Here is a 10,397-nt window from a genome sequence, read left to right as displayed (position 1 = left end):
CAGCTGCAAAGTAGTGACGTGATGTGGGAATCCTGTAGTGAGGTATCTTCTCCAAAAAGCCCAGCTTAAGATGAAGAGCAGACCCTGCTGCTTCCCCAGCCAAGCAAAACTGCCACCATCGCCATCCTGCTCCAGGGAGCTGCTGCCCCTGCGCAGAGAGTTTGGCAAAGGGCAGCGTTGTGTGAGCAGCTATTTAAAGGGAACAACCCCATCGCTCGCTGTGATTTCCTTGTTGTTTGCCACAGCCTCTTAAATACCTGTGATCTTTATAAAGAGTTTTTCCTTATCCTTTAAACTTCGCAGAAGGGGATTTTTACCTTCTGTGGGTTGAACCTGCTCATTGTGAGGGGGCTGATTTGAATTTAGCATGATTTCTTTTTTTCTTTTTCATGCCCGCGGCCATTTGGTTTGTGAATCGGCTTTGTGAATGAGTTAGCTCATCCCAAGAAACAGGTCTGCTGAAAGTCGAAGGCTGGTGGGCAGGGCACAGAACCTTGCCTCTCCTTAGGTCGTAGCAGATAGAGTTTAATAAAGCCTTCCTCAATCAGCGGTGACACTTTCCTTCAGACCCAAGAGCATTTTCTAACACCCTCTTGGAGGCAGGCTGATACGTGTCACTCATGCAGCTGTATCTTCTGTAAAAAGATACTGGAAGAAATGCTTAATACAGTGACATTAAAACCTGAATGTGGATGTGACTTTTCCCCTCAACTAGGTGAGATCTGCAATCGTATCCCAATCCTGCCCTTGTTGCCTGGTCCCTGAGTTGTTTCCATCTCAGGAAATGGGATCGCCTCTGTTCACAAACCAGGGATGACTATCTGCAGAGTCATGGCCTCTTCCTCTGGAAAAAACCCTGGGTCCCAATTTCTGCATATCCTGCTGGTGGAAGCAGCAGCGCGTCGTGTGAGGGTTTCTCCGGCTCTCGTGGCTGAACCCTCGCTGGCCCTAGGTTGGATTCTCTGTGGTCTCTCATGGCTGGGATTTAGTCTCCAAATCCGAACAAGTTGTAAACAGCAGGAGCCTGAGGGGCTTTGCAGAGCAGAGCTTGATGTTAGGGGAAGGTAGTGATTCATTTCCTTCCGCTCTGGTTCTTGGCTATGGTTTGGCTTTTGTTTAAGAGTTTGATAACTCACCGCTGGGCTGTTTGGGTTGAAATGCTTGGAGAAGTGTAAGTGAACGCCGTGATTGCAGCAGCTCCTCCATGAAGGGTGAGGAGCCTGGCTCCGGCCGTGCCAGCAGATGTCGTCGTCTTGTTCCTTCCTGGCTTCTGTACGTGGGTTAAGCTCCAAATGATTCTGTGCCAGAAGCATACGCTGAGAAATGTCAGCCTAGGACCGCGTGACACCCGGAGTGCTCAATCACTGGCGTTGTGCAGGGCTGAGCTCGCTGCAAAACGTAATGACCAGCAGACAGCAACATTTAGACCAGGATGGCCTAGATCAGCTCCTGGGAAGAAACCCGGGAAGCCCCAGTTGCAGACGAATCGTGTTTCTGCGTGTTGGCCTTGTTTTCAGCGTGGCTGTGTCTTGGCAGGGGTCGCTGGTTTGTTTAATGAACATTGAACTGAGAGGGAAGGAAACAGCCAGGGAAGCATTACCAATTGCTTCAGAGCAGTGGCATTAGAAGTGTTTCTGCTTACCATGTCTTCTAAACAAAGACCTCAAAGTATGGTAAATATTTTCCTCATTTTACTTGCAAAGAGGCAAATGCAGCAGGAGGAGAAGCTTTACCTGTGCTCACGAGCAAGCCCGCAGCAGGTGTGACACAAGGGGTGGTTCACCTGCAGTACCGAGGGGATGGGGTTGATGGGGAGGGTCTCTGCGGGTGCTGGAGGTCCAGGCTGGCCCAGCATTGCTGAAGCACCAGCTGTTTTTCTTTGCTTAGCTCTGACCTCTGGTCTGAAAGATGCTAATGTTCCAAAATCTCTTTTATAGCTGAAGCTGTGGAACAAGTACAGAGTCTCCAACATTCCTTCCCTGATATTTATCGATGCCTCCACCGGGAAAGTGGTTTGCAGGAATGGCCTCCTGGTCATCCGAGATGACCCTGAAGGTAAGACCTGGAGTCCCGTGTGCCATAGAGAAATGGGCACCTGGCTGCCTCTTCAGTTCAGTTCATTCTTAATTGCCCTGGGGGAGAAGGAGAAGAGGAAACAGCTATTGTCATACTTCACTAATCGAGGCACTGTATTATCTTCAGCCTAAAATTTTATGCAGTGTTCTGCCAGATCCTGTGTTTTGGTTTTGCTTGTTGAGAAGAACAAAGATTCACCCTCCAGGATTTTTGTCTGAAGTGCTAATGAGGAAAAAGTTAGACTAACTGAAACATTAAGTATGGATTTTTTCCTGATGGAGGCACATGGACAGACAAACTGAGAGGCCAGACTTTCCTTACTTTGGGAGCAGAATCCTTCCAAAGTACTGGTGGGAGAGTAAAATATGTGCCCTTATTGCAGACTCTGCAGACCTATCATTCAGCTGCTGTGGGCTGTCCACTCACCCCTGTTACTGACCCATCATTTCTTCACGCAGTTAGATACTGAGAGCAGTGACTGAGTCTTTAATTCAGGTGGCAGAAATTGGGCAGCGAGTACACATCGTGGCCTGAGCCATCTGTGGTGTTTCCTCCTCTCTGGCTGAACACAAAGATTGATTGCTCTGGGAGCTGGCAGCAGATGATTCAGAGCATGTGTGTGTTTGTAGGCACACATGCTTGCTTTAGGGTGCAGAGAGTTAGTGTAAGTTGCGTTCGTATATAGGTTTTTTTTATACATAAAAGAAAAATATATAAATATGTATATGAACAATCTATTTTAAATATATGTCAGGTTTTATAAATGAGTATATGTGTACGTATATAAATGCATGATTAGTATCAGTAGAAGGCAAACAGTCTGACTGCATTCCTGAGCACGTACCACCTTGCCCTCTGTTGTTTACACGAACGCTGTTGATAAGGGAAAGATGCCTCATCAGGCACAAAACCAGAGCAGGCTTTATCAAGCTGAAGGTGCAGCCTACCTGGGGTAAAAGACGTGGCCCTGGCTCCCTCCAATCTTTGCAGAGGGTGGGATGGATTTTCTGGGTGGAATGTTTTGAGATTGTAAAAGCTGCATATGCATGTTTTCTGTCTTCTTTCCACCCCAATTGTGAACCCCCCCCCAGGTCTGGAGTTCCCTTGGGGGCCAAAACCCTTCAGTGAAGTTGTTGCTGGGCCTCTGCTGAGGAACAATGGCCAGACGCTGGACAGCAGCGCTCTCGAGGGCTCGCACGTTGGGGTCTATTTCTCTGCGCACTGGGTGAGTCGTAGGTTAGATTTTTAAAAATGGAAATGGTTTTATTGGTAACTTGTGGGTCATAAGCCCCAGCCACGTTTGCATCTGTCTTCTCATGGTCGCCAGGTCACGTGGCCCTGCGGAGGACAAAAATGCCGTTACGCTTGTGCTGTGTTTTGCAGTGCCCACCGTGCCGAAGCCTCACGAGGGTCCTGGTGGAGTCCTACCGGAAAATCAAGGAGGCTGGCCAGAAGTTTGAAATCCTCTTTGTTAGTGCAGACAGGTAAGGAAGTTCTATCACCTTGTGCGGGCAGAGCTGGCTGCCCCCAAGCTGAGAAGCTCCGAACATTGCTGGTTTGATTTGTGGAGGAAATTTGATCTGGGGTAGAGCAGGTTGGCTCTGGTGTCAGAAAGGCTGCTGGAGTTCTTTGTCCTCTGCCCAGCAGCAAAGTGTGAATGAAGGGAGGTTAGCAAGGGCAGCAGTGGGCTGAGAGCAGGTTCTGTCCGTGGAGCAGCTCTGAGTTTTGCTTTGTGGCTCGTGTGTCGAAAGTCTGAAGGACGCTCGAGCTGCTGCTGTCAGCATGTGTTCACATTCAGATGCCCTGGAGGATTTTAAATATTTTATTGGGGAAAAAATGCACCATGAACCCAATTTTGGGAGACTGGGGGCTTTAAATTTGGTCTAGCTCTCCCTGGGTTGTGTCTGCCAGCAGCCCTTACAGATGGGCTTGGCTAGAAGGGATAAAGGGCTTTGCAGGCTAAGTTTTTACTGAGAGAAGAGCGTAGCAGGCAGAGGGGCTGTGCTCTGGATCCCATACCGTGTTCCCCTTGCACAGGTCAGAGGACTCCTTCAAGCAGTATTTCAGCGAGATGCCCTGGGTGGCCGTGCCCTACGCTGATGAGGCCAGGCGGTCGCGTCTGAATCGACTCTATGGCATACAAGGTAGGAAGGGCCACACTGCTCTCCTTTCTGCTCTTTTTCTTGAATATTTGTAATGTCTCCTCTTGTTTGACTGAAACAAGAAAACAGCAAAGCAAAGCAGAGTGCCCCAGGCAGAGCTGCCTTGTGTTTCTGCTCTTCGAAAACTCACATTCCTACCACCTGCCAGGCAGGCTGTTAGTTGAAACAGGACTTCCATAAACAACTTAATTCTTCCTGGAAACTTGGAAGCTGTTTTTGGCTTGGATGGTTTTTGCCTAATTACGGATTTATTTATTTTGCTTTTTTTGTGAAGGTTTAAATTTCATTTTCTTGCTGTTTTATGTAAAGCAAAGGCAGGCCATCGTTCTCTGCAGCGGCTGAGGAAGATGGCATCTGGTTTATGTTAGTGACATGAACTACAGAAGAGTGCGTGTTTGATGTAAACCATGGCTTTGCTTTTACTGTACATGCCAGTGCCAGAATTCCAGCAGCCCCGGCTGCTCAGAGGGGCAGGGGAGAAGCTGTCTGGGTGGCTTCAAAGAGGCCCGAAGACTATAAAAGCTCACAGCAGCCCTCCTGGGGACCGGCACCTTGTTCCTGCAGGGGATGACCTGCAGGGCAGAGATGTGCCAGGTGACTAGCTTGCAGGGAGGTCTTGTGTATGTCCCCGTAGTTTCTTCCTGTGGTTCAGGGGTCTTGGTGTGGTTAAGGGGTCGGTGAGGTGGGTGCAGGCTGACAGAGGGTTTGTGCATTTTGCAGGGGAGGAGAACTGTTGCAAAAGGTGGCCGAGGGCCTTGGGAGAGTGGCAGGAGAAATAATCCCTCCTTGGGGTCCTCTCCAAACACCCCTTTTGAGGTGAGCTCAGATGCTGTCGCTCATCTCTGTTCCCTGACCTTAAACCAAGAATAACTATTTGCCTTCTTTAAATAGCTGCCAGTTTGCTGCTTAATTACCTTCTCACGAGGCAAGAGCTTTCCAGATTCATCTGTCTTTTCCCCAGCCTGCTCACAAACTTCTCCAGGGCTGGTTTCGGCTGAGATCGGCAGGACTGCTGCCAGTTTCACTGGGACTTTCTGTAAATAAGGTGTCAGAGGTGGATACTTGAGCATCAGGCATGCCGTAGCCAGGGAAACGGTGACAACAGCTTTCCCCTGGACTCCAGCCACTGGGTCCTGAAATGTCTCTCCTCATTGTGTGCTGACCTGAAAATGTAAATATTTGCTGTTCCTCTGTGCCCTGATCCCTTCCTCTGCCAGGGAAGCTCCCACATTACTCTGGCATTTCAGCCACTTTCCCAGGGACGCTGGCCTTGGAGTTTGGGTGTGTGTGAGTGCAAACCCTTCTGCTTATCTATCATGGTTTTTCTGTAAAGTGGGAAGCTCTCTGCAAGGATGAACTGGAGATCCCACAAAGTGGCATCAAAATGGGGAGGCAGGCTTATTAGCACCCTGTGCCCTCCCACCTCCCTTCCCACCTGAGTGCCGCACAAGGCTGGGCTGGGCTCTGTTTCCTCACTGCCAGGGCACCAGGGGACAAGGAAAAGGGCTGAAAGCAAACCCTTGTGCTGTTTCCAGGGGCTCCGCGTTGTTGTCGACCCTTGCAGGGGCAGCAACCCGAGGATCTTTCCCACCAGCTTCAAGATTTGGACATTGGGCTTTCACGGCAGGCTCCTGCTTGGGCTAAAGCTTTTCAGGAACAGAGCTATATTTCCTGGGCTCAGGTTATTCTACCTAAATGAAAAATCAGATCCATGTAACCTGACGTGCTTTCCCCAGCTGCTGGCTCTGATGCTGCCAAGCATCTTCGAAGCCCCCCTTGGAGCTGCACCAAAGCACCGGAGAGAGTGTGTAGCCCGTTCAATGTCCTGGTGACCACCGTGGTGGTGCCTTGGGTTGTGAGCACAGCGGACACGTGGCATGGTTTTTCTGCTGTTTTTTTATAAGGCTGAGAGCTGAAACAACAGAAGAGCTTGTCTTCCCTGACTGCTTTAAGTTCCTGAGTGGCAGAAAGCAGCAAGAGAGTCAAGTCTCTTGTTGTTTTAGACCTGTGTTGGCCCCTACAGCATTCAAAAACTCAGTGTAAAATGTAAGCTGAGTTATTGGCCTTTATTTGGATTTACTTGAATGCCTCTATTCATAACCTGCATGCAGTCAGTGGGCTGTACACTACCCACCTATATTAAATTGCTTCTGGGTGCAGCACTGTCTTGAGAAAGAGCCATGCGTTGTGTCGTGGCTGCTTAGAAATAATTCTCTGCTGTGTGTGCAGCTCCTGGTGTGGGTGATCCTGCCTTAGGTGAAATCCCCTGATGTCAGCTCTCTTTCCCGTGGGATGGGGAGGCGTGATGCTCAGATGGGGATTGCCCCCTGTTGTTGTGCATCTTAGGAGAGATCTTCGGTTCCTGAGTATTCCCTACGATCTCAGTGGCTTCTTTTTGGGATTTGCAGTCGCCTGAGGAAACTTCCCAAAACTGTTACTGCTCCCCTGCCCTATGCTTCAGCCCAGACACCACAGGTCACTCTCACAGCTCAGCTAGTGGGAGCAGCCTGAAGCCACTGTTAGGGAGGTTTCTTATACCAGGTTTTTGGAGGTTTCTTCTGGAAAGATAAAAAAACAGCAATAAACCCCACCACTGGTCCCATGGTTGGTGTATTCTGAGCATTTGCTTCGTGGTGGTGATTTTGATTACTCACCCAACAGACTTAATGCGGATGGGATTTCCATGTCGGATGTGGATTTTTAATACATACGTAAGTGAATGTATTGTCAGGTTCAGTAACAATCACTTGGCCCCTGTGTTTTCATAAAATGCTGGCCCCGTGGGGACTGAATCCATTTGCTAATGCATAAAATCAAACTGAGCCTGTCTATGCTAATTCTTATCCAAGCTTATACAATATTCATCGCAGAGTGTCTGATCTGCGATTCTTCTTGATAAGAAAATTCTGGTGTTATGACTCATGGCAATTACTAAAGCCCCCAAAAGGCATTGAAATAACAAATAGTGGCTGGGATGAGTGGGGAGGGGGAAGCCCGTGGAGGAAAGTATCTAAGTTAGTGATGGTGAATAAGGTGAAGGACAGTTCTCCTGATCCTGCTGGACGTGTTTCCCTGGGGAGAAGTGACAAGGTTCTCCTGGGAAGACAAGGGAAAAAGGAGATGCCACCATGAGATGTGTCCTAACCCTGGAACCAGCCAGGGATGTGCAGGAAGGAGGCGAGGAGACGAGGCAGCAATGCTCAGCACCAGGAGCAGATGGGTTGCGGCAGCCTCAGCCTTCACCAGGTGAATCCAGAGAGGAAAGAGGAGTGAAAGGTCCAGGGGCTCACCCAGCACATACCATGTGCTTCCTAACAGACCGAAAACCCAGCCCCAAGTTTTCTGATGCATTACTAATATTCCCTAAATATGCTAAACCCAGGGTGAATTATCTTAAAGACTCTTTGTTTTCTGTGTCAGTTTTGTGTTTGTTGCTGGGTGCTTTGGTGTGTGCCTGCATACACAAGTCAGGTGAAATGCTTTGAATAGGGATCAAGCCCTGATAGCTGTGTGATCACACTTACAACGATCTGTGTCTAAATTGGGCCCTTAATTTTCCTAGATCAGCAAAGCTCATTGGAAATCTCTGCCTTGGCATGCTGCATTGTTCGGGCTGACAGGGTACTGAGCTGAACTCAAATTTCTAGCCTGTCCCTCGTGTATTCTGTGATTCTGTATAATGCGGGCCTGGATAGGATGGAAAAGCAGGCATTTAGGATGGGGGGGTTGAGGAATTGTAAATGGATAAAGATCCAAATCCTGTGGGATGCTGATCACCCTGTGCTTCTCCTGGCTTCAGTAGTGCTTTGTGAAGGGTAGGGCCAGAGTGCGATTTCCCAATTCCTTCCAGTCTCTTTAACCCATCCCTGCCCTAGAGCTATTTTGAATACCAGCAAGTAATGAATAAGCCTTTTTGTGCTACAAAATGGTTTTCTTGGCATACCCTTAGGATTGCAAGCCAGGCCGTGGGGCACGTTCCTGCGCTGCTGCTGCTGCTCTTGCACCAGCCCAGTGCACACCGTCAGGAATGTGAGCTGCGCTGCCAGGCTGGAATGAGGGGAATGCGTCCGCTCGCCTGGACCTGCAGGCAGGCGTGGGACAGACAGATGGCGGTGTATTTGCTAGAGAAATGCCTAGAATTCAGAGGGCTTGTGAGTAAACCACTGTTGTGTGAACTTCGGAGCGCAGCGCTGGGAGTCTGGCAGGGGCAAGCGCTCCCCACTGCTCAGAGAAAGGCTCCGCAGGGTATTTCTAATGAATGAGCTTTAAAATGAACCTTTAGAGGAAGGCAGGAGGATTTGGGTTGCCTCGGTTTGGTGGTTGTGGTTTGGAGGAAGTTGCTGGGTGAAGGGCAGATCGAAGCCGCGGTGACAAGGAGCAGGCAGCCCCTCCTGGCGCTGACGCTGGTCACTTCACTGGTCTCTTGGGGCGTGATCCCAAACTCTCCTCCCTTCCTTGTGAGTTCTTAATTTGTCTCCTTGGTGAGAGAGGGACGGTGTGCTTTCCAGATGAAATCACCAACATGAGCTGCTCCTGTTGACTCGTTTGTGACTGTTTTGTGGCCGGAAAGCTTGTCTGTGCCTTATCAGATGGGATGGTCACCAGCTGGTGTCCACCCTGCCCCACTGCCAGCCCGGCCACATTTGAATAGGTGACTTGTGCCCCTGAGCACTAAATCACCGTGGTTAGTGCTGTGCAGCTGTCTTTCCTCCACTGGCAGTGTCGGGTGCCTCGCCAGGTATGGCTTGCGTAAAACAGCGTCCGAACCAGGTAGTAATGTTCATAACTCATCAGACGTGTCCCTGTGCTCTGGAAGTGGCTGGGCAATGAGCACTGAGTGCTGGAGGAGTGTGGGGGGTTCATGGAGGAGTTTGTGGCTGCTAAAATGTATGGTGTTCCTTCTGGGAAGGAACACACCCTGCTCCCTGGCTGCTGCTGTCTGTGGGTCCGCCCTGCAAAAAGGTTTGTGTGCGCTCCTGCGAACCGGGGACCACGCTTTTCCAGCGGAAGCCACGTCTTGGCACCGGGGCGATGGTGCCTGCAGGTCAGTGCCTGTTCTGCCTTGTGCAGGAAGCACGTCTGTCTGTCCAGCACTTGGCAAGAAGGAGCTTGCAGGGAGGGTCCCTGCGCGGTGCTGTGAGGTTTGCATCCGGGAGCATCAGCGTTAGACAGCAGTGACCTCTGCCTGCCCTCGGGCAGGGAAAGGCAGGCAATGCTAGAGCCTGTCTCCCGGCTTCCTGCTCTGGCTGCTGAATTACAGAGCTCTGCTAGGATGGAAACAGGATCCAGGCACCCCAATTCCCACACGGTGCATGAGCTGCGGAGAGACAGAGCACTCGCTGGGCTCCTGCCAGAGCTGGAGGCGATAGGAAAGGTCTCTCTCCCCACGCCCTGTCGCTGGCCAGTTCACACTTTGGCTGATCTCCCCCTGTTTTTCTTCCATCACAGGCATCCCGACTCTCATCGTCCTGGACTCCAAGGGAGACGTGATCACGCGGCAGGGACGGGTGGAGGTGCTCAACGACATCGAATGCCGCGAGTTCCCCTGGCACCCCAAGCCCGTGCTGGAGCTGACGGACTCCAACGCCGTGCAGCTGAATGAGGGCCCTTGCCTCGTTCTCTTTGTAGGTATGGAGCATCGATGCTTTGAAAGCAGAGCCTGTGCTGGGGAAGGGGCCTGGGCTACTTGCCAGCTCGGCCAGAGCTGACCACAGGGCTGAGAACCTGCCGCTGATGGTGCTAGCATCCCTCACCAAGAACAGCGCTGTGTGCTCGTGTCTAGAGAGGCCATGGCGGGAGAGACAGGTCCCCAAAGAGTCCTCTTGAGGAATTCAGGGGGGCTGACAGACCTAGAGCCTCGCCTGTACCAGAGAAACAAGCTGCTGCAGCTCGCAGGGGTTTGCCAGAGCCTGCCCGTGTGCCTGTGGGTGTCCCGCAGCTCCCACCCGGTGACCTGAGGCACACGATGGAATAGCTGTTCGCAGTGGAGAGGAGCTGTCGCATCAAAGCTGCTGTCGTGGTGGCTGTGGAGAGGAATGCTGATTAGGGGTTGGGGAGTATGAGAAATACACTGTCATGGCTCGTGGTGGAGATGGGAAAAGCCTTTCTGGAACAGGGACTGGAGTCACATGGCATTCCAGAGGAGGCAGAGGGAAGCAT

At 50.9% G+C, this 10,397-nt stretch overlaps 1 protein-coding gene across 1 annotated transcript in view; it reads left to right on the top strand.

Annotated features, from left to right (window-relative positions):
* Positions 1-1,219: 1,219 nt before the first annotated feature.
* NXN (nucleoredoxin) overlaps positions 1,220-10,397 on the top strand; it is a gene marked incomplete at its 5' end in the record, with an annotated part of 14,178 nt that continues 5,000 nt past the window's right edge. Inside the window, 7 exons of the mRNA XM_009869749.1 lie at positions 1,220-1,255; positions 1,618-1,628; positions 1,944-2,055; positions 3,168-3,301; positions 3,460-3,560; positions 4,114-4,220; positions 9,687-9,866. Coding sequence (XP_009868051.1) covers positions 1,220-1,255; positions 1,618-1,628; positions 1,944-2,055; positions 3,168-3,301; positions 3,460-3,560; positions 4,114-4,220; positions 9,687-9,866 — 681 coding nt within the window. The remainder of the gene's footprint in view (positions 1,256-1,617; positions 1,629-1,943; positions 2,056-3,167; positions 3,302-3,459; positions 3,561-4,113; positions 4,221-9,686; positions 9,867-10,397) is intronic.

This window comes from Apaloderma vittatum, unplaced genomic scaffold (genome assembly GCF_000703405.1).
Source record: "Apaloderma vittatum isolate BGI_N311 unplaced genomic scaffold, ASM70340v1 scaffold28595, whole genome shotgun sequence".
NCBI lineage: Eukaryota > Metazoa > Chordata > Aves > Trogoniformes > Trogonidae > Apaloderma > Apaloderma vittatum.
The sequence above is the reverse complement of the archived record's forward strand: the minus strand, read 5'-3'. Positions and strand labels throughout refer to the sequence as shown.